Genomic DNA, 23,541 nt, shown 5'->3' with positions numbered 1-23,541 from the left:
TAACCTTTCTCCAGTAACTCCTTAATCTGCTTCTTAATTTCCTCTAGATCATTTGCGGGCATCCGATATAGTCTTTTGGATATTGGTCCGGTGCCTGGCAATAACTCAATCAAAAACTCAATGTCTCGATCTGGTGGCATGCCTGGTAACTCCTCCAGAAATACATCGAGAAGATCCTTCACCACTAGTACTTCCTCCTGAACAACTCCTGATAAGGAATTCACCTGAGTCCTCCTCGGTGTATGCCTGGACACATACTTGATCCTCTTTCCTTCCGGGGTGGTGAGTAGAATTGATTTACTGGCGCAATCGATGTTTCCCTCAAACTTGGATAGCCAATCCATGCCTAGTATCACATCCAATCCTTGTGACCCCAGGATGATTAGGTCGGTGGGGAAAACATGTCTACCTATGGTTACTGGCAACTGATAGCATCCCTACTAGCCATATACTCTGCTCCTGGGGAACTTACTAACATAGGTAACTTAAGGGCTACTGTTGGCAACTTATACTTATCCACAAATCCCCTTAATATGAATGAATGAGATGCACCAGTATCGAAAAGAACAAGTGTTGTAAATGCATTTATCAAAAACTTATCGACAACTGCGTCAGGCTGCTCCTCAATCTCCTTCACACTAACGTGGTTCACCTGACCTTTGGTGAAGGGGTCGGGCTTCTTTGCAGAACATCCATTGCCATTTCCATTATTGGCGTCAGGGCATTCAATAGCGTAATGTCCGGTGTTCCCGCACTTGAAACAAGTGATATGACTCAGATCCCTCTTGGCTAGTGTTGCGGGGTTGGAACGATTCTAACTGTTGCTTCCTCCATTCCCATTGCCATTCTTAGGGCCACTGTGGTTGTGTGAACTTCCTCCATTGTGCGTATGTCCTCCATGGTTATGGCCTCCATGGTTGTGAGTATGTCCTCCCGAGTATGGGGAATAGCGGGGCTTCTGTTGAGCTCCAAAAGTGTACCTCCCCTGTCCATACTTCCTCTTGCGGTTTTCAATCTATTGCTGCTTGCCTTCTATCATGAGGGCCCTGTCTACCAACTCCTGGTAATTGTTGAAGGTTGCCACCATCAACTTCATGCTTATCTCATCATTTAGTCCCTCAAGAAACTTCTCCTGCTTCGTGGTATCTGTGGCCACATCATGGGGGCATAAAGGGCTAACTTGCTGAACTCATCCACATACTATCCCACTGTACGACTCCCTTGGCACAAGTTGTGAAACTCGTGCTTCTTCATGCTCATAGCTCCTGTTGAAACATGGCGATGCGAAAAGCCTGCTGAAACTGATCCCATGTAACTGTATCAATGGGGTAAGTGGTGGTGAAATTCTCCCACCAAGATGTTGCGGGTCCATCAAGCTGATGTGTGGCAAATCACACTCTCTCCGCATCTGTGCATCCTACAATAGTCAGATCCCTTCCAATATTGTGGAGCCAATCATCTGCAACAATCGGCTCGATGCTGCTAGAGAACACCGGCGGATTCAACATCCGAAAATGGGCTAGGTTGTCAACAGGGGGTGGTGGCAGTGGGTTGTTGTTGTTGCCCTGGTTCTGGTTCTGAACTAGCATCTGCGTCAAGGCATTCTGCTGCTGGATCAACTGGGTGAGCTCTAGTGGGAACACGAATCCGGTGTCACGTCTCGGAGGCATCTGATGGGTTAGAAGAGGTGAGAAAACAGAACAGAATAAGGTCTAAGAGAGATTCACTACCCATATGCACATGAGGCAAACACAATCAATTCACTTCATTCAATATAAATCAAGGTTCACACAAAGGATCTAACTACGATTACAAATCGATCGATCAACTACTTGGAAGAATACTACTAGTAACATGGTGGTCATCTAGAAGTTTTGATCGGTGGAAGACTCCATGATATCTGCTCCAGCTTCATCTACGTAGTTGTCATCACTGTCATCATTTGCATCACTGTCTGTGTTGGTGTCTTCCAAGATGACGTAGTCCTCCAAACGGATCTCCTTTTCAGGTTCTCACTTATGGTTCTCCACGGGTAGTCCTAGCTTCCTCTTCAAATCTTCATGCTTCTCCAGTAGTACAATAATTTATTCCTCATATCCATCGCGTGTTTACTTGAGTTCCTCTTCTAGCTTGATATTCTTCTTCATCAGCTTCTTGATCTTCTTCATGTTGAAGCACAACTGATTCTCGTATCGGCGAATGTGATCACCCATCTCCTGAATGTAAGCTGCAATGGATCCATCCTTCCTGGTACGAATCATCTCCCATTCCTCGTCTTGGCGTCCACATATTTGATAGATGGTGTTTTCAAGCTCCTTGTGATACACTTCACATATGCGTCCAAAAGTGATGTGGGCTACCATGCTCTTTCCCAAACTCCAACTTGGTGCATCCAGGTAGAAATCAATGGGCTCCATTGTTGGCGCAAATGTCCTCCCAGGTGCCCAAACTTTGATCTTCCAGTGCTCCTCTTCCGGTAAAGTTGTAGAGAAAGTCACAGTGAAGCTTGGTAGTCCAATGTTCAAGTACTTAGTGACTTCCTTCAAGTGTCGTCCGAAAGTGGTGTCGTCATCCGACTGAGTGAACTTGTTCCTGGGGTCCGCCATCTATAGAGTAGAAATAGAGGAGAATTAGAAATGAGCAGAGAAGAGTAAGCATGTGGCTTAGTCAGCGTGTACTCTGATACCATCTTGTAGCGACCACAATCCCAATGGACCGAAGTCTCTGTGCTTAAGTGTCATCCCTGGATCAGTAATGCTGACACACACAGTACTCGAGGAATTATATCAGAGTTCAATCACACACTTATTACATCGAGGTCCTCATAAAGAGTATGATTACACAAAAATAGTATGGTTGAAGGCCATCTAAACTAAATAACTGCGGAAGCTTCGAAGGTAAATGAGTCCATCAACTCCAACGGCATACCTGAGTGCACGACAACGACCTATCGCACCTTATTCGTCATCTGAGTAGTCTGCAACATGAGATGTTGTAGACATGTAGGTCAACACATTGAATATGCTGCCAGAGTTACACTGTAAAGCAATGGATGCAAGAACTATATCTACATGCAATATTTAGCTGGTGGAGGCTCTAAGTTTATGATTTTGCATAAAGCTAGTTTTTCCCTACAACAAAGGAATACATTTTATTTACTACTCCCAAGTTGTACCAATATTTGAGAAGGTTCCTCCAACTCAAATCCCAATTAAACAAGTATCATCATTAAACCCAATTCAATTAAATTAAAGAGTGATGAGATCAATAATAATATCCAATTCCAGATACTCAAGATGTCCATAATCAGGGACACGGCTAACCATGATTAGTTTATACACTCTGCAGAGGTTGCACACTTTTCCCCATAAGACTCGATCGCATCCATGATTGAAAGATCGAGATATATTATTTCTGAAGCATTAACTCTCTACTCCGGGCAGACCGGTACACCTACTTTCCCCTACATCTTCTAGTCCACCTCTTAGAGAGCTCATACAACTTACTCAACTATGCCAAAGCCCATAATGGCTTGTGGCTGCACACGAAAGTTTCTAGTCATGAAATATCATATGATCCCTTTGAGCCTGGGTGGCGAATCAAGGAAAAATCACACGGGTACTCTGGGATTTCCCAAATGGGAAAACACTGGATTCTCTAGGTGCCCCAACCAATCCACCCAGATGTGTATTAAAGTTACCACCTTAATGTTATCCAAGATTAAACTCTCATAACTTCCATGTGTATCACGATCCAATCCACGCCTACGAGCATGGCTAAGCAATAGTAAAAGTATAACATATATTCCCGGGGTGATCAAAAGGCATTAGGTTCCTACCTCAATTACTACAACCTAAGCACATGTTCCCAATCCGACTCATGCAAATATTTGAGGGCATAACTAATGCATAGTAAAAACTAGGTATAGAAGAGTATGATCAAAGTGTAACTTGCCTTGCTGACGATCTGCAAACTCTAGAGATTCGTAGTGACAAGCTTCGCACTCCGGATAATCTAGCATATACAAAGAGTAGCATACATAAGCAATCACTCAAACGAAACAAAGAGAAATCGAGAAAAGATCAAAATAAAACTCGAAACAAGCAAACGACTAAACTAATAGAAAACAAAACCTAGCAAAATTATTATCTTGTGTATTAGATTTTAATAGTAGGTACATGTGATTAGCTACGATTTGCAAAAAGAATCAACTCAAACAAAGTTACGAAACTCAAGATACAAATGAAACAAGAATGAATACTAATCTGAACTAAACTCAAATTTTAAATTGTCAAAATCATGTTTAAGTTGGTTTACTGGAAAACAGAGATCGTTACAAAGATTTAGGCGTTGGTTTCATCTAATTTGGATAAACGAGCAAAAAGTTATGCTAGTTTTAAGATCAGGGGCAAAATTACGAGAAAACTATTTGCGGATAGGTCCCTGGCCAAAAATAAAACTAAAAAGAAAAATCCATCGGACGAACGTCCGCTAACAGAACCTAACGAACGAATTTGTTCATTAAAATAAACTAACAGGTGAACATTCGTTAACTAAACTAAAAAAATAAAAAACAGATCTAAACCTAATAAACAGTAACTAAAAAAATCAAAGCTAAACCGAGAAAAACCATGGTTTTACCGGTTCGGTCGGCGGCGGCGGATCGGCAACGGCAGCGGCGGGCGAGGCGGGTGGCGGCTCCGACGAGGCGGGGCGAAGGCGGCGGCGCGGGGCGGAGGCGACGCGGTGGCGCGGCAGCAGTAGCTAGCGGCGGCGGCGGCGGCGAACAAGTGCGGCGGCGGCGGCGCTTGGCTGCAGAGGAGTGCGGCAGCGGCAGCGACTTGGAGAGGATGGGGTTGGGGTCGGCTCCTTTTAAAGAAGGGGAGGCGAGGCAGCGGCGCGTCCGACTTGGGGAGGGGGTCGGGCGGCGTGGGGCGGGTCGTGCTCAGACTCCCTCGGACTCCGGCGGTGACACGGCGAGGAAGGTGGCACGACGCGCTGAGCCGGCCCAGGAAGCTTTCTCTTTTTTTAAATGATTTTTCGCGAAGAAAATCCTAATAAATATAAATGAGAACCTAAAAATTAGAGAAACAATTTTCACCGTCCAAACCTAATATTTAGGACAAAATGAACATTTTTGTAGACTAAATGGAATTTTTAAAAATGCATGTTTTTTCTTTGATTCAAGTAAAATAGCAAATAAAATTCAAATAAATTAATAATTTGATTTCAAATTTTCTTTTTCAATATTTCTCCTCTGTTTTGAAGAAGTCGTTTTATCTTCTCTCATTTATTTTTTATTGTTGGAAATAATTGGAAAGAAATTGTTGAAAATCAAATTGATCCTCTTTTCAAATTTGAAATAAATTCAAATATGAAAATTTTGTGAAACCCCCAAATATCTCCTTGGGTCCTTGAGTTGCTTACGATTTTGAGGATCACAAACAAATGCAAATAAAATATGTTATGCATATGATGATCTATGTATAACATTCAAATTGAAAATTGGGATGTTACAGTAATAAACGGAGAAACACGATCCATTCCCTTAATGTTGGGAGCTCAATGATTGAGGGGACTGAGAAGCTCCTAGAGCATGCCACTGACTTTTATAAGAACTTGTTTGGACCAGCTCAGGGAAATGTGTCCATCTCGATCCTGGGATACGGGTGATGAAGAAAGACTCGATGAGTCAGATAATGATATTCTCAACAGACCCTTTATAGAAGAAGAAGTGAAGAAAGTATTATTTTCGATGAAAAGCAACAGGGCTCCTGGCCTAGATAATATTCCTGTTGAGTTTTATCAGCAGTGTTGGGAAGTTGTGAAGCATGATATTATGAGAGTTTTTACTGCTTTTCATGCGGGGGAGCTCGATGTTAGTAGGTTGAACTACAGTATTATAACTCGATTACACAAGGTTAGTGGGGCCAATAAAATCAGCAGTTCAGGCCCATATGCTTGCTTAGGCGCCCCTACAAGTTGATCACTAAGGTGCTTGATAACAGGGTGTTACCTTATGCTGACAAGTTGTTTAGTAAACATCAAAATGCTTTTATCAAACATAGAAGTATTATGGATGGGGTTCTGTCCTTGCATGAGGTGCTGCATCATACCTATGTTAAGAAAAAAGTGGGCATTGTTATAAAGCTTGATTTTGAGAAGGCTTATGACAAGGTAAACTGGGATTTTCTGCTAGAATGTCTCAAGATGAGAGGGTTTGGCACTACTTGGTGTAAGTGGATAAAAAGTGTCCTGGTTGATGGTACTATTAGTGTTAAGATGAACAATACTATGGGTACTTATTTTAAAAAATTTAAGGGGTTAAGCAGGGAGACCCCGTGTCTCTGTTCCTGTTCAATTTAGCAGTTGAATGCTTAAGCAAAATGGTTCTGCAAGCACAGAAAAATAACTTGATTGTGGGGCTTGCTCCAGATCTTATTGAAAATGGGGTGGCTATTCTGCAGTATACAAATGATATTGTTCTATGTATTGAACATGATCTGGATAAGGCTGTGAATTTGAAATTGCTGCTTTATTTCTTTAAGCTCATGTCTGGGCTCAAGATTAACTTTCAGAAAAGGGAGATCCTGTGTGTAGGAGGCGATGATAACATTCTTAGAACTTATGCTGATATTTTTGACTATCGAATAGGGCATTTCCCCATGAAATATCTTGGGGTCCCTGTGAACTTTTCCTCCTTGCGTGTAGCTGATTGGGATTTTTTGGAGGCTAGATATATTAAAAGGTGTGATTCTGGATTAGGGGGTAATGCTTCTTCAGGAGGTCGTCTTATGCTGTTTAATGCTAATATTTCTAGCATTGCTTCCAATTATATGTCTATGTTCCTCTTGTCCAAAACCATCCTTGAAAGAATTGATAAGTGTAGAAGGAGATTCTTCTGGCACGTGACTAAGAATAGAAAACGATACTATCTAGTCAAGCGGTCCAGAATTTGCAGATCTAAGAGCAAAGGGGGCTTGGGTGTTAAAGACCTGCACAAGCAGAACTTAAGTCTGCTTACTAAGTGGTGGTGGAAGCTGGAGACTAAGTCAGGTCTATGGAAGGATATTATTAGAGAAAATTACTTTGGTAGGGCCACGATGGCCGATATTAAAATGAAAAGAAATGATTTTCCGTGCTGGAAAGCCATTATGAAGGTGAAACATCTTTATATGGCTGGAAGACGGGTGGTGATATGATCAGGAGATACTGCGAGGCTATGGATTGATCCCATTGGGGATAATATCCCTCTGGCTGAGCAATTCCCTTGATTATTTTCTATTTGTAACTATCCCAAGTGTATGGTTGATAAGTGCTCGAATGCTGATCCCTCCTCTTTCTTTAGAAGGAGGCTGAATACTGAACTCACTGAACAGTGGTTAATTGTGTGTAATAAGGCTCGGGAAGCCTGTGTTTCAGAGGACAGGGATGTGATTAAGTGGGGTTTGGGTGCTAATACATCATTCAGCACTAAATCAGTTTACTCTTTCCTTGAGAAAAATATTGTTGGGTGCAATTATAGATGGATCTGGAATGCCAGAATTCCTTTGAAAATTCAAATTTTCCTCTGGCAGTTATTTCATAATGCTGTCTTGATCAGAGATGTGATGAAACATCGAGGTTGGAAGGGGAATCTGTAGGACCTTGAGAAGAGGTGTCTAGAGGGGGGTGATTAGACACTAAGTACCAAAGTTGCAGTTTTTAGCCTTTTTAAATTTAAGTGGAGTTTAGGCATAATTTTGACATTCACAACACACAGCAAGCAAGCATGCAAAGAGTATATGAGCAGCGGAAAGTAAAGCATGCAACTTGCAAGAATGTAAAGGGAAGGGTTTGGAGGATTCAAACGCAATTGGAGACACGGATGTTTTTGGCGTGGTTCCGATAGGTGGTGCTACCGTACATCCACGTTGATGGAGACTTCAACCCACGAAGGGTAACGGTTGCGCGAGTCCACGAAGGGATCTACCCACGAAGGGTCCACGAAGAAGCAACCTTGTATATTCCACCATGGTCGTCGCCCACGAAGGACTTGCCTCATTAGCGGTAGATATTCACGAAGTAGGCGATATCCTTGCCCTTACAAACTCCTTGGTTCAACTCCACAATCTTGTCGGAGGCTCCCAAGTGACACCTGGCCAATCTAGGAGACACCACTCTCCAAGAAGTAACAAATGGTACGTTGATGATGAAGTCCTTGCTCTTGTGCTTCAAATGATAGTCTCCCCAACACTCAACTCTCTCTCATGGGATTTGGATCTGGTGGAAAGAGGGTTTGAGTGGAAAGCAACTTGGGGAAGGCTAGAGATCAAGATTCATATGGTAGGAATGGAATATCTTGGCCTCAACACATGAGTAGGTAGTTCTCTCTCAGAAATAGGATGCTGGAAGTGTAGGTTCAGTCTGATGGCTCTCTCCATGAATGAAGAGGAGGTGTAGGGGTATATATAGCCTCCACACAAAATCTAACCGTTACACACAATCTACCAAACTCGGTGGGACCGAATCATTAAACTCGGTCGGACCGATTTAGCAAATAATGTGACCGTTAGGGTTTTCGATGGGACCGGAATGCAACTCGATGGGACCGACTCGGTTAGGGTTAGGACATAACGTAATCTCAGTAAGACCGATTACACAAACTCGGTGGGACCGATTTTGGTAATAAGCTTTCCAGAGAGTTGGTCAGGCAAACTCGGTTTGACCAATTATCAAACTCGGTGGGACCAATTTTGATAATAAGTTAACCAGAGAGTTTGCATTGTAATCTCGGTAGTACCAATTGCTCAAACTCGGTGAGACCGATTTTGATAATGGACATACACAGAGAGATTACAATCCCATCTCGGTGAGACCGAGATCCCTATAAGTGAGACCGATTTGCCTAGGGTTTTCGGCAGTGGCTAAGACATCCAAACTCGGTGGCGCCGGATAGAAAGAATCAGTGGGGCCGAGTTTGACTTTAGGTTTAGGACATATGTGTGGAAGTGGTAAAGTAGTTGAGGGTATTGGAGCATATCACGAAGCACTTTGAAGCAAGAGGCTCATTAAGCAACACCTCATTCCTCCTTGATAGTATTGGCTTTTCCTATAGACTCAATGTGATCTTGGATCACTAAAATGTAAAATGAAGAGTCTTGAACTTGAAGCTTAAGCCAATCCTTTGTCCTTAGCATCTTGAAGGAGTTCCCACATCCTTTAGTCCATGCCACTCCATTGTTGAACTTATCTGAAACATACTAGATGAAAGTGTTAGTCCAACAAGAGATATGTTGTCATTAATTACCAAAACCACCTAGGGGAGCACTTGTGCTTTCAATCTCCCCTTTTTTGGTAATTGATGGCAACATACATCAAAGCTTTAGATAAAGATATAAAGAATAGCAAGTAAAGCTTTGGAAAGACATGTAACAAGCATAGGCTCCCCCTACATGTATGCAATCATGTGAATATGAAATATAGAAGCATGTGATATCATAACCATGATAGAGCAGGCAATGTGTTACATGTATCTTGGCTATATGCATCAGAGCAAAAAGTATTAAAGAGAATACCTTCATGCCCATGAGTCCTTCTTGCAAACAGTATGTACATCAGCAAGAATTCCTCATACACATGATTGTGATGCATATACTTACCTTGTAGTCTTGAGTTGGCTTAGGATGGAATGAACCCGTGAAAACAAGGTTAGATAACACAGATGCATCTACTAGCCAGAGCAAACAGAAGAAACCACAAGAATACCAAGACTGGGATGACATGTAGAGAGTGAGTACTGAGTACCACATTGGATTAGACATCTCCCCAAGAGTAAAGATATGCAATGAATTTAAATGATCTCTTTCCCTTAGATGTCTTGCTCCCCCTGAATCTAACATGGGCTACTGGGAGAAGATAGGGAACAGAAAATCAGAGCTGAAAGATATGAATAATGATCAGAGCTAAAGTTCAGAGCTAATGTATGCCAATGCAAAATGAGCACAACAGATCATATGAACATGTCTCTCCCCTCAAGAAGACATGTGGACATCTCTCCTCTTGAACACCAAGCATCTGGGATCCTTGAGAAATATTTTCTACTTAAGTATCCTCTCCCCCTGGAGATCTCTCTCGTCTTTTGAGGGTCTCTCCCCCTAGAAGGTCTCTCTCTCCCTTAAGAAGAAAGGTGATAAGATTTGATGCTCTCTCTCTATCTCCAAATGATAAGGTTTGATGTTCTTTCTCTCCGCCTTTGACATAAATTTCCAAGAAGGGTCTTCTGGAGTCTGTCGAATGGGTTTGGTCCTTGAGACACAGAACAAAGCAATAATGAAAATGTGATGCTTGTAGAGGACAAGATTCATTGAGTGGAGCTGGATCAGAAGAAACACAGAATATGTGGCAAAGAGTTTTTCCTGTTATGAAATCGGTAGCACCGAGTGGTATGCTTCGGTCGTACCGAAAAGATTCGGTTGGACCGAAAATAACAAATCGGTGTAACCGAGTTCATCACAGAGAAAACACTTGTCACCTCAGCTCACTAGACTAGTAAGATCTCACAAAGATTTGCAAGGAATTAACTGAAAGATATGCAAGGAATTAGATGCAGAAAATGCAGAGTAAACAGAAAGAAATCTAGATGAAGTTTTTTTTTGAAAGGGGAAACACATATGCATGAGACAAATGCAAAAACTCAGAAAAGAACACAGGAGAACTTCATCTACAGATGGTCGGCGACAAAGTCACCTATGTTAGAGTATATTGACTTAGGAGTCAAGTGAGATCACTTGATCATAGGCCATACTCATCGTTTAAGCTCAAAATGGGGTTGCCATTTTTTGTTTAAGCATCTTGATGTATTCAAATCTTATCGAGTTGCTTTAACTCATGACTCGGAGTAAAGCTTCTCTAAGATGGAATAACATACCTTGGTTGGTGGTGTTGTCCATGTAGTTGAACTTGCGTGGGTTGCTCAAGGTTGATGTAGCTCATCAAGAATTTGGAGCACCACTTGGAATTTGAGTCCATCTACCTACATGGGTTAGTTCTTGCAAGGAAGAGCACTTGTATATCCAAAAATGACAATCATGAAACTCAACATAGAATTTGTCAAAGGATATGTTTGAATGGTTTCGTGCTTCCTTGTCTTCAACCACCTTGTGTAGAGACTTGGTGATGTAGAGATTGCTCAAGATATGAGTAGGTTTCAACCTCATGGAATTTGATTCAACCAAGTACCTACATGGGTTAGATAACATGCAAGATACAAATATATCCAAGACATAAGTTTTTCATCATAAGAGAAATATCAAGGATTAGTCATAAGCTCATGTCTTGCATGTATCCAATGGAGTTTCTACTCCAAGTTTGAAGGATCAATGATGTTCAATTCTCCTCTCAACCTGCAAAACACTTTCTCATCAAGAGGTTTAGTGAATATATCCGCTAATTGCTTTTCGGTGCGAACATGCTTAAGATTAATGTCACCCTTAGCAACATGATCTCGAATGAAATGATGACGAACTTCAATATGCTTGGTTCGAGAATGTTGCACAAGATTATGACCAATTTTGATAGCACTTTCATTGTCACAAAGCAATGGAACATGTTTCACATATATCCCATAATCTTTAAGAGTTTGGGTCATCCAAAGTAATTGAGCACAACATGAACCAGCGGGAATATATTCAGCTTTGGCGGTGGATAAGGATACCGAGTTTTGTTTCTTGGAGGACCAAGACACAAGAGATCTACCAAGAAATTGACAAGTACCCGAAGTGGACTTTCTATCAACCTTGTCTCCGGCATAGTCCGAGTTGGAATAGCCAACAAGATCGAAAGAGGCCCTCTTAGGATACCAAATGCCAAAATTTGGTGTATGGATTAAGTATCTCACTATCCTTTTCACGGCCTTAAGATGACATTCTTTAGGAGCAGCTTGATATCGTGCACACATGCACACACTTAGCATAATATCGGGACGTGAAGCACATAGATATAACAATGAACCAATCATAGAGCGATAAACCTTTTGATCAACCGGTTCACCATCTTTGGTTAAGTCAAGATGTCCACTAGTAGGCATGGGTGTAGTCATACCTTTGCATTCTTGCATATTGAACTTCTTGAATAAGTCCTTGGTGTACTTTGTTTGCGAGACAAAAGTACCTTCCTTAGTTTGCTTGATTTGCAGACCAAGAAAGAATTTGAGTTCACTCATCATAGACATCTCAAACTTCTCCGACATTAACTTCCCAAACTTTTCACTAAAATGAGGGTTAGTTGAACCAAATATAATATCATCAACATAAATTTGGCACACAAAGAGTTCACCATTAACCCTTTTAGTAAAAAGAGTAGAATCAATTTTCCCAATTTCAAAGCCTTTTTCAATAAGGAACTTGGTCAAGCATTTATACCATGCTCTAGGAGCTTGTTTAAGTCCATAAAGAGCTTTGTGAAGTTTGTAAGCATGATTGGGTTTCTTGGGATTGACAAAGCTAGGAGGTTGTTTAACATAAACTTCTTCCTCTATTTCACCATTTAGAAAAGCACTTTTAATGTCCATTTGGTACAAGGTGATATCATGGTGATTAGCATAGGCAAGTAAGATGCGAATGGACTCAAGTCTAGCAATGGGGGCATAAGTCTCACCATAGTCCATACCTTCGACTTGTGTATAGCCTTGGGCGACGAGACGTGCTTTGTTGCGAACTACTTGTCCATCTTCATCTTGCTTGTTGCGAAACACCCATTTGGTACCGATGATGTTGTGGTTGTTGTCGGGCTTCTCAACCAATGTCCAAACTTGGTTCCTCTCAAAGTTGTGTAGCTCTTCATGCATAGCATCCAATCCGGATCTTCCAATGCTTCTTCGACCTTCATAGGTTCAATGCTAGAGATGAAAGAATAGTTTTCACAAAAGTTAGCTAAATGAGTTTTAGAGCGAGTGATTCTCCCGGTTTGAATATCATTGTAGATTTTCTCTACGGGGTGGTCTTTAGCAATTCTTGCTCGAACTCGTGAAAGCTTTTGCTTGGATCTTCGTTGAACATCTTCTTCATCTTGTTCTTCTTCTTGGCCTTCTTCATTGTTGGCGTTGTCGTTCTCTTGTCGTGGTGGAGAAGGAGGTTGTTGACGTTCATCTTGATTCACTTCCTCGTTTCCTTTATCTTGGTGTGTCCCACTTGTGGATGCTTCTGTATCAACTCTTGGTTCACCTTGTCGTGAAGTAGAAGCTTCCACTTGGACGGACGAGGTAATCTCCTTCACCTCCGTTGGACGGACCTTGCCAATAGACAAGTCTTGGATTGCTTCCGAAGGATCTTTGTCTCCTACATCAATTGGCAATTGCTCTACTTGCGAGCCGTTAGATTCATCAAACTTCACATCTACCGTCTCTTCAACCTTTCGGGTAAAATTGTTGTAGACACGGTAAGTGTGAGAGTTTGAGCCATAACCTAGTAGGAAACCTTCATGAGACTTAGGAGCAAATTTAGAACGACGATGCTTATCAAGAATGTAGCACTTTGAGCCGAATACTCGAAAGTATCCAACTTGGGGTTTGTTACCGGTGAGTAGATCGTATGCCGTCTTGCCGAGTAGCTTGTGAAGATACAAGCGATTTGTTGCATGACAAGCTTTCTCAACCGCTTCTACCCAAAAGTGCTTCAGCGTCTTGTACTCATCAAGCATCGTTCTCGCCATTTCGATGAGCGTCCGGTTCTTCCTCTCAACAACTCCATTTTGTTGAGGTGTGTACGTAGCCTAGAACTCGTGTGAAATCCCTTCTTCGTCAAGAAAGGTGTCCACATTTGCGTTCTTGAACTCCGTTCCGTTGTCGCTGCGAACCTTCTTGATCTTCACTTCAAATTGCTTTTGGGCCTTCCTAGCAAAGTTTTTGAAGATCTTTTGGACCTGCGATTTATCATCGAGAAAGAACACCCACGTAAATCTGGAAAAATCATCAACTATAACTAGACCAAAAGAATTTCCACCGAGACTCTTGTAAGAGTTGGGACCAAAGAGATCCATGTGAAGTAGCTCGAGTGGCCTTTTCGTGGTCATGATGTTCTTCACGGGATGCCTTCCTCCAACCTGTTTACCTGCTTGACAAGCACTGCAAAGTCTATCCTTATCAAATATGACATCATTAACTCCAAGGATATGATTCCCCTTAATAAGATTGTCAAGGTTTCGCATACCAACATGACCTAGTCGTCTATGCCATAACCAACCTTTTGAGGATTTAGCAATGAAGCAAGTTTTAGGTTGGGCCTTTTTAGTGAAATCAACAATGTAAAGATCACCTCTACGCACACCAGTAAAGACCATTTTATGATTATCTCGACGAAACACTTGGCAATCTACTTCAGTAAATAGAACATTGAAACCGAAATCAGTAAGTCTAGATACTGAAAGTAAGTTGTACCCAAGAGATTCAACGAGCATGACATTTTGTATGGAGCTATCATGTGATATGGCCACCTTACCGAGGCCAACCACCTTACCCTTTGAGTTGTCACCAAAAGTGACATACTTTCGAGGACTATCATTATCAGCAAGCTCACGAAACATGTCTTTATCTCCGGTCATGTGATCGGTACATCCACTATCAAGAACCCATTCATTTCCTCCTGACATGTATCCCCGAAGATTTGCCATAAGACCAAAATGTCTCATTGCATCATCAAGATCGAAGTCACTATCATCATCCTCATCATAGTATCCATGTTCAACATCGTCATGTGGTGGATCAAATCCTAGAGAGGGTGATTCGTTAGAATGAGTTTGACAATAATCTTGTCTACGAATTCTTATAGCTTCGGAAATAATGTCACTAATAATACCAACATTTCCTTTGGCACGCATAAGGTTTGTAAGCTCAAATAGACGATCACCAAACATAGGATCACTAGTATTCATTTTACTCAAAGCAATAGACTTATGGAGAATTTCATCTAGATTTTTCAAGGAATAATCTGGAAATCGTTCCTCAAGAAATTTCCATATGGTGTAGGCACACTTAAAAGTAGGCAAACATCCAATCAAGTTTCTAGGCAATCCTCTAATGATAAGTTTGGCAGTTCTAAGATTCCTAACCATGTCAATTGACTCATCATGGGTTGGATGCATAGGATCAACATAAGGTGCACAAGGGCTAGCAATGTACTTGTTAAAATGATATTGATTGAAAATAACAAGCATCTCATTTTTCCACTCACGAAAATACTCTCCATCAAGAATAGGCACTCTATGTCTAAGACTCCCCAAAGTAGACTCATCCATCTTCCTCCAATGGTGATTAAACCAAGGCAATGGAGACCAATGCTCTGATACCACTTGTAGGACATTGAGAAGAGGTGTCTAGAGGGGGGGTGATTAGACACTAAGTACCAAAGTTGCAGTTTTTAGCCTTTTTAAATTTAAGTGGAGTTTAGGCACAATTTTGACATTCACAACACACAGCAAGCAAGCATGCAAAGAGTATATGAGCAGCGGAAAGTAAAGCATCCAACTTGCAAGAATGTAAAGGGAAGGGTTTGGAGGATTCAAACGCAATTGGAGACACGGATGTTTTTGGCGTGGTTCCGATAGGTGGTGCTATCGTACATCCACGTTGATGGAGACTTCAACCCACGAAGGGTAACAGTTGTGTGAGTCCACGGAGGGCTCTACCCACGAAGGGTCCATGAAGAAGCAACCTTGTCTATTCCACCATGGCCGTCGCCCACGAAGGACTTGCCTCACTAGGGGTAGATCTTCACGAAGTAGGCGATCTCCTTGCCCTTACAAACTCCTTGGTTCAACTCCACAATCTTGTTGGAGGCTCCCAAGTGACACCTAGCCAATCTAGGAGACACCACTCTCCAAGAAGTAACAAATGGTGCGTTGATGATGAACTCCTTGCTCTTGTGCTTCAAATGATAGTCTCCCCAACACTCAACTCTCTCTCATAGGATTTGGATCTGGTGGAAAGAGGGTTTGAGTGGAAAGCAACTTGGGGAAGGCTAGAGATCAAGATTCATATGGTAGGAATGGAATATCTTGGCCTCAACACATGAGTAGGTAGTTCTCTCTCAGAAATAGGATGCTGGAAGTGTAGGTTCAGTCTGATGGCTCTCTCCACGAATGAAGAGGAGGTGGAGGGGTATATATAGCCTCCACACAAAATCTAACCGTTATACACAATCTACCAAACTCGGTGGGACCGAATCGTTAAACTCGGTCGGACCGATTTAGCAAATAATGTGACCGTTAGGGTTTTCGGTGGGACCAGAATGCAACTCGGTGGGACCGATTCGGTTAGGGTTAGGGCATAATGTAATCTCGGTAAGACCGATTACACAAACTCGGTGGGACCGATTTTGGTAATAAGCTTTCCAGAGAGTTTGTCAGGCAAACTCGGTTTGACCGATTATCAAACTCGGTGGGACCGATTTTGATAATAAGTTAACCAGAGAGTTTGCATTGTAATCTCGGTAGTACCGATTGCTCAACTCGGTGAGACCGATTTTGATAATGGACATACACAGAGAGATTACAATCCCATCTCGGTGAGACCGAGATCCCTATTAGTGAGACCGATTTGCCTAGGGTTTGTGGCAGTGGCTAAGACATCCAAACTCGGTGGCGCCGGATAGAAAGAATCAGTGGGGCCGAGTTTGAATTTAGGTTTAGGACATATGTGTGGAAGTGGGAAAGTAGTTGAGGGTATTTGGAGCATATCACGAAGCACTTTGAAGCAAGAGGCTCATTAAGCAACACCTCATTCCTCCTTGATAGTATTGGCTTTTCCTATAGACTCAATGTGATCTTGGATCACTAAAATGTAAAATGAAGTGTCTTGAGCTTGAAGCTTGAGCCAATCCTTTGTCCTTAGCATCTTGAAGGAGTTCCCACATCCTTTAGTCCATGCCACTCCATTGTTGAACTTATCCGAAACATACTAGATAAAAGTGTTAGTCCAACAAGAGATATGTTGTCATTAATTATCAAAACCACCTAGGGAGCACTTGTGTTTTCAGAATCCTAAGTATTCCTTTTGTGGGAGGCGGGAGACCTCACAACACTTGTCTTTTATTTGCCCAGTTGCTAGAGTGACCTGGAGAACTGTTGCATGCATGTTCGGCACCGCATTGTGCCCTGATAGCATTTGGCAAGCCTATGGGTGGTGTTTTACCTTTTTCCCCGTGGAGAAGAGTTTTACACAACAGGGATTGTAGCTGTATGCTGGGCGATATGGTCTTGTCGCAATAGAGGTACCTTTGAATTCAAACCTCTTAAGAATCCACTTGAACGCATCTTTTCTGCTTGTGCTTTACTATGTCACTGGGCAGGGCTGCTGAAGCAAGAAGATGATGCGACCATGAGGGATGGGGCAAATATGCTGAAGGAGAACGCATCGATGATGATGAGAATCTGTGCGACAAGTCATGAAGGAGTGGCGCGCTGAGGCAGACTCTTCGCTCGACGGGCCCGTGCTATTTTAGATGCTAGCTTCATTTGTTATGTTTCTCCCCCTGCGCGGGTCTGGTCTTTTGTGGCTCATGTGTGAGCGGTTTATGTGCGGTAGGGCCTGTTGGTCCTGGATTTAGCTACTGAGATATGGTGTCGTCGAGTTTTTGTCCTACGGTGGGTAATCTCGATGGCGAGTGCTCACAGTGGGTTTTCCGGCGATGCTTGAACTCGCTCTTCCCTTTTCCTCCTTTCTTTGGACTGATGTATTTCCGTTATGTTGCAGTAATGGAAAGGAGTTATGCACGGTTCAAAAAAATCTAAATACAATAAAATAAATAAATAAAGGGGAGTAATCTGCGCCGGCGCGCTGGCCCAAACACTCGGTCGGTCGCAGCCTGGCCGTTGGATGAGGCAACCTCCAGCCGTTGATTTTTCACGCAACTCTTTTCCATCTCGCGTTGACCAGCAACTTGTGTTCACGGTAGACTCTGTGCTCATTGCCGCCTGCGCTTGCTGGTGAACGGCGCGACCCGCGCTCGTCGCCATGGCCGTCGTTCCGAGCATCGTGTGGACGCAGTCACCGCCAGCAGGTCGTCATCACCAGCAGCCTTGTTGCGTCCTTCAATAGGCCATCATCGTCGCTAGCAGCCCTGCTGCGTTCGATGCAGCTCGGCGACGCCGTCATCCCGTGGTCGTCATAGAGTCGCCGGCCTGGTCATGACAACATCGGCCGCCGTTGCCGCAGTAGCAACTCTGGTGGCGTCGTGTGGCCGTCCCACACTGTTGCCGGTTCCAGCAAAAATCGATGCCTGATGGAGCAAATTATGTCGCTTGATGCAGCTTCGCCACATCGATGCTCCACTGGTTCCTTGCGTCTCGCATCCTCGTCGAGCGTCGAAGGCACCCCCGCCCATCGATGGTTGCAGCATCGATGCCGCCGGGCCTTGCGTCTCGCATCCTCGTCGAGCGTCGCCGGTTGAAGGTCGCCATGTGTGCCACCCCCAGCATCCCATCACCCCATTTGCTGGTTCCAGCAAAGAGAAACGACGATTCTAGCAAAAAAACGCCACCGGACACAGCAAAAACCACCGTCGATCCCAACAAAAAACAACACTCCAGTCATGTCATCACCCCGTTTGCTGGTTCCAGCAAAATAAATCATCGATTCCAGCAAAACTACAAATCGGTTCCAGCAAAAAACACAGCCGGGCGCAACAAAAAATGATCACCGGTTCCAGCAAAAAATTACTGTCCTTGTAGCAAAAAACACTACTTGTTCAGTATCCCGCTGCCGCGGTTCAAGCACCATCGCGTCCCCATCGGAAGCCGTAGCTTTTTAGATGGTCAGTTGAAGCCTTTTCAACGCCCGGTTGAAGCACAGAAAAAATTGACGGCCGCCGTTGTAACACGCATGGACGGTTTGTGTGCGCCGCCGATGCTGCAACCGATGGCGGGCTCCGATGCTGCAATCCTAAGCCACCGTCGTCGTGTGTGTTGCCGTCTCAACCGCGACAACAGATGGTTGCAGCCTTTTGCCCAGCCGGTTCCAGCAAAATTATTAACCGATTGTAGCACCGGGATGTGTCGTCTCCATCGTCGAGCAGCTACTGCTCACCGCACCGCCCATGGCCTCCGCTGTCCCAGGTGTAGGACTGCCCCATCAAATCCGTGAGAGGGAGGAGCCACGCGAGCGCAGTAGCCATGGGAAGGAAGGAGCCGCACGAGCACCGCATCAGGAAATTGTCGCTCGCCGGGGAAGATTGACCATGGCTGGGAGTTGGGAGTGAGGGGAATTGGAAGGAAAGAGATGGGTGAAACAAGTGGCTCTGCTGCGTCGAGATGGATAAGAAGAAGAAAAAAAAACAAGCGGTGCGCGTGGGCCCAGAGTGACGTGAGGGTGCACCCGGCCACCTGCGTAAGCGAGCGAGGCGACCGGCCGAATTTCGGCCGGCTTGCCGATTCCAAAGGTTTCCCATAAATTAATCAGTATAAAACCTTATGAAAAAACAGAAGAAGAAAACGACCGGGAAAGGTTCCCTGAAATCGGTTCTAGAACCTTTCCGAAACTGGTGGAAGAAAACCGCATAACTGGGCCGGGCGGCCTAATCCGCAGTTGCAAGCGCTGGAGGAGTATCCAGCGCGATACGCGTGGACTAGGATCCACCCCTCTTCCCTCAAAAAAAGATCCACCCCTCAGTAGATTGTAAAGAAAAAGAAAAAAAGACCCAGCCCTCAGTCTCCCCTATGGCGGCCTTGGCCTGTGCGTCTAATGTGCGCCGCCTCCTCCTCCACCCCGGCGCCGGAGCTCCGGCTAGATCCTTCTACGCCCAGCCCTACCAAGGTACACCCGCTTAGTTTCTTTCCTCCTGATCCGTAAATTTCGTGGTTCTTTCTTCGCCGTTCGTCGTGGTGAAGTGGATTGGGATTCCTGTGCGCAGCCAAGGTAGGCGTGGTGGAGTTCTTGAATGCGGTCGGGAAGGGGGTGGAGACGCATGCCGCGAAGCTGGAGGAGGCCGTAGGAGGTGATCTCCAGAGGCTGCTCGAGACCCGCACGCTACGGCTCAAGAAGCTCGGCGTCCCCTGCAAGCATGTTAGTCTCCTCCCTGCTCAGGACATTCCTTTGATTTAGTTGGTGTGTCCTTTGTTATTTCACAGAAGGCTTGATGTGGTTTTGCTGGCTACGCCCGGTTTCTTCGGGCATTTCGTTGTGTAAATGTATAGTTTGGTTAGGTTTTGTTCTCCAATGTTGTGATGCTTGGATAAGAGCCATCGGGTTAGTTTGGTATAGATGGTTAATGTGCACGAACACAAAGGCCCCACCCTTCTTGATGAAGTAATTTGAGGAAGTCTGGCAATTTTGTTCAAAATATCTTGATCCGTCTAATGTTCTAGGCATAGGATTGCATATAAATTGGCACACACGTATCCAGAAAGAACCAATTAAGATGTTCAATAGCATGATTTAGGATAGCATACAAATACCAGAGTAAACCGGGGCTCAGACATCACATTGTTGACTCAGTGTTATACCTGTGTAGAACTCATTAGCATGTGATGGGTCCTAGGACGACGTTTCCACCAGGTAAGACCTCTCCGGGGTTTAAAATCAAAGTTATCGTAACAGAAGTCCCTGACATATCGTATAGCGATGTCCTAATAACCAGCATTTATGAGCAATTGCCACAAAATTAGGAAAAATCTTTGGGACTGCAATGTCAATACTCTTAGTGACTGATAAAAAGGTGATTAAAAGACGACACTGCATAAGTGTTATAATTGTAGGAAATGCACAAGTAAACTGAACGAAATTAATCTGAATGTCGCATTCAGCTTTAGATAGCATTTTACTAAACCAGACATCTAATAGAAACATCCCAGCTCTATTTAGTGAGGTCCAGTTTGCTTCCAAAGCTATGAGAAATGGTAAGCCTCCTAGTTGATATGTTCGTCCACACGCTGATTACAACAATAAATATGTAAGCATAAATATTTGCCAAGTATAGAATGTTAAATCAACCGTACGCAAAAGTTTGAATGGAAACAAAAATGTTATCGATCTAGCTGAGCACATTGTGCCATAACATGAAACAAGTATATAAAGAAATTCTGTGAACATCTTTAGGAGTAGAAACCTGATAGGCTAAGATGAGGAAACCAAACTAGTTTCTTTGTGTATTATTATTCTTAAGCTGCAGAATGGCTCAATGAGTCTAATCTGTTGAGAAAATAAGAATCATATCTAAAAAAATGTTCATACTACATCTATCAGTATAAATGAATCGAATGGTTCTGATCAAGAACTTAATTCATAATTACGTTGGAATTAAATAAAAATTGCAGGCTCCACATAGCAAGAACTGCGGAAACTCCCTGAATCTGTACAAATAAACCCTTAGACAATGTACATGTTATCTAGACGACATTTTGTATCCAAGCATACAACCAGAGCTGTTGCCGGACCAGGAGTACAACTGGCATTATTTTAACATATGGGTTATTCACGCCAATACAGAGAAGTTCCAACATATTTATCGAACATGCTCCATGAATCCCCGATAATCTGTTAGAATGGAATTTGTAGGTATAAAAAGGGTAACCAGGAAAGGAGATTCCAGTGCACCAACATTCAGGTAGCAACTTTGTACTTGTTTGTTTCCCCTAGTTACTATAGTGAACATGAAATAGCAGCACCAACGGACAAAGCTTGGACGGCAGTGGAGTCTTGGTTGGAGGACTTGACACCCACAATATGTCTGTTGTGCCATATGGTGGGCTGGCCAAGGCATGTGGCAGTGCCGTGGCGGTCCGGCGTAGGAGGAGGCTGGCATATGTTGAAATCTGATTTGGACTTGGAAATTTTTGAGTTGAATGCATTTGCAGTTCAATAACTGCATTGAAGCTGTAAATTTTGATAGATGTACAGTATCTATAATTTCTGAATGTGAACGCATTGAAGTAATTTCTTCTGTCAATTAATGGCCAGCATACTAACAGGTAGCTTGTAAATGTGTGGTAACATTTGGTGGATGTTCCAATTGCTTGTAAAATACCGTGAGCGGTGTTCTAAATAACAGGAGCCAAACGAGTGCATGAGAAGCATTTCAGATGTTCGACATATCCAGGTTGCCGATCCACACAAATTCTAAAGATAGCTCACAGCTCGCTAGCCGCTATTTGCCATCATCAACATTTACTGTGATATGGTTCTTCTGTTTAATTTCCTTTCGTTTCCAGACGGTTAACTTATGATTAAATTATGCTTGAATTAATTTACTAATTCGGTTTCTTTGCCATGGTGCAGAGGAAGTTGATTTTGAGTTTTGCTCACAAGTACCGCCTTGGTCTTTGGAAGCCCCCGGCAGAAGCCAGGAAAGTGCAATAAAGTTGGTTTGTTTTCGAAGTGCCCACCTGGAGAAGTTCATGCTTGGGGCATCGAATAGTTGTGTTGTAATTTGGACGCCGCAGTTAGAAGGTTATCTGATAACTGATGAACTCTTATGCACATCCAACCAATAACTGGCCCACTTGATGGTACTCTTTTGTAGGATTTCTCTTTGTTAGGTTTGGGCATCATCACTCGTGTTGTTCTGAAGTCATTCGGCTCGCGTACTTTGCTCTCCCTGTGTTATCTCTAATAATATGTCAACATGCCTAATGATTATACCAGAATGTTGTTATGCGTATGGGCGATCATTAATGCAATAGCATTAGTGAGTCCAATTGTTCTCGACAAAACACGGAATAATCCAGCAGCAGTTGTGGCGTAGCACTGCCATCAACTCATCGCAAACGTGGCTTCGAGGGTAGCAACTAGCAAGCTTCACTGCACGGCATCACTCTCTTTCAGAAAACTAGGAAAGCAGCACAGCAACAAATGGAACAAAACAGGGAAAACAACAGCAACGAAGACAAAACAAAGCTCCCAAAAATAGCCACATATCTCGAGAGCTGTGGCCTGTGGGGGTCCTACAAGACCAGCAATTAAGCATGCAGGTGCTGCAGCGTAAGTCCAACTCCAACGCAGATCAAGGGACCAAATATCTGCGGGCACGTCTCCGCGTACGGTAGGCAAGGCACAGATCATCTAAATGTTTGCTCCTGTGTTTTTCTTATACCCAGATCTATGACCTGTAGCAGGTCCGGTTGCACGGCGCGGCGCCGCGCCTCAACTTCCCGTGGGGGACGATGCCCGTCAACCTCACCCTGCCGCCGCCAAGGGTGGTGAGAGTGGCGACGGCTAGAAAGGACCGGGAGGCGAGCTCATCGCGGCGGAGGCCACCGACGAGGAGTACATGGTGGACCTCCGCCGCCAGTGCCCTGAGCTTGTGGAGGCGGAGCGGTCGATCTTCTTGGAGCGCGTAGTTGACGGGGAGGTCATCGTCCTCTCCGACGACAAGGAGCATGGCAATGACGACGGCGGCAAGGATGAGGAGGAGTTCATCTTCCTAGACTCCGACGACGACGGCACAAGCCCGGGCCCCATGGGCGGTGGGATGTCGCGGGCGGATTGGCTCGCCCTCTACGAGGGTGACGATGACGATGATGTTTAGTTTTGGTTTAAATTTATGTTTAGTTTTAAGTTCCATGTTCATGTTTAGG

At 43.7% G+C, this 23,541-nt stretch overlaps 1 protein-coding gene across 1 annotated transcript; it reads left to right on the top strand.

Annotated features, from left to right (window-relative positions):
• Positions 1 to 19,619: 19,619 nt before the first annotated feature.
• On the top strand, positions 19,620 to 22,608 carry LOC119275470. Its single transcript, XM_037556320.1, has 3 exons — positions 19,620 to 19,783; positions 19,881 to 20,032; positions 22,244 to 22,608. The coding sequence occupies exons 1-3, from the start codon at positions 19,687 to 19,689 to the stop codon at positions 22,322 to 22,324; spliced, it is 330 nt and encodes a 109-aa protein (XP_037412217.1). The 5' UTR covers positions 19,620 to 19,686; the 3' UTR covers positions 22,325 to 22,608.
• The last annotated feature ends 933 nt before the right edge of the window (positions 22,609 to 23,541 follow it).

This window comes from Triticum dicoccoides, chromosome 3B (assembly GCF_002162155.2).
Source record: "Triticum dicoccoides isolate Atlit2015 ecotype Zavitan chromosome 3B, WEW_v2.0, whole genome shotgun sequence".
NCBI classification, from domain to species: Eukaryota; Viridiplantae; Streptophyta; class Magnoliopsida; order Poales; family Poaceae; genus Triticum; species Triticum dicoccoides.
The sequence above is the reverse complement of the archived record's forward strand: the minus strand, read 5'-3'. Positions and strand labels throughout refer to the sequence as shown.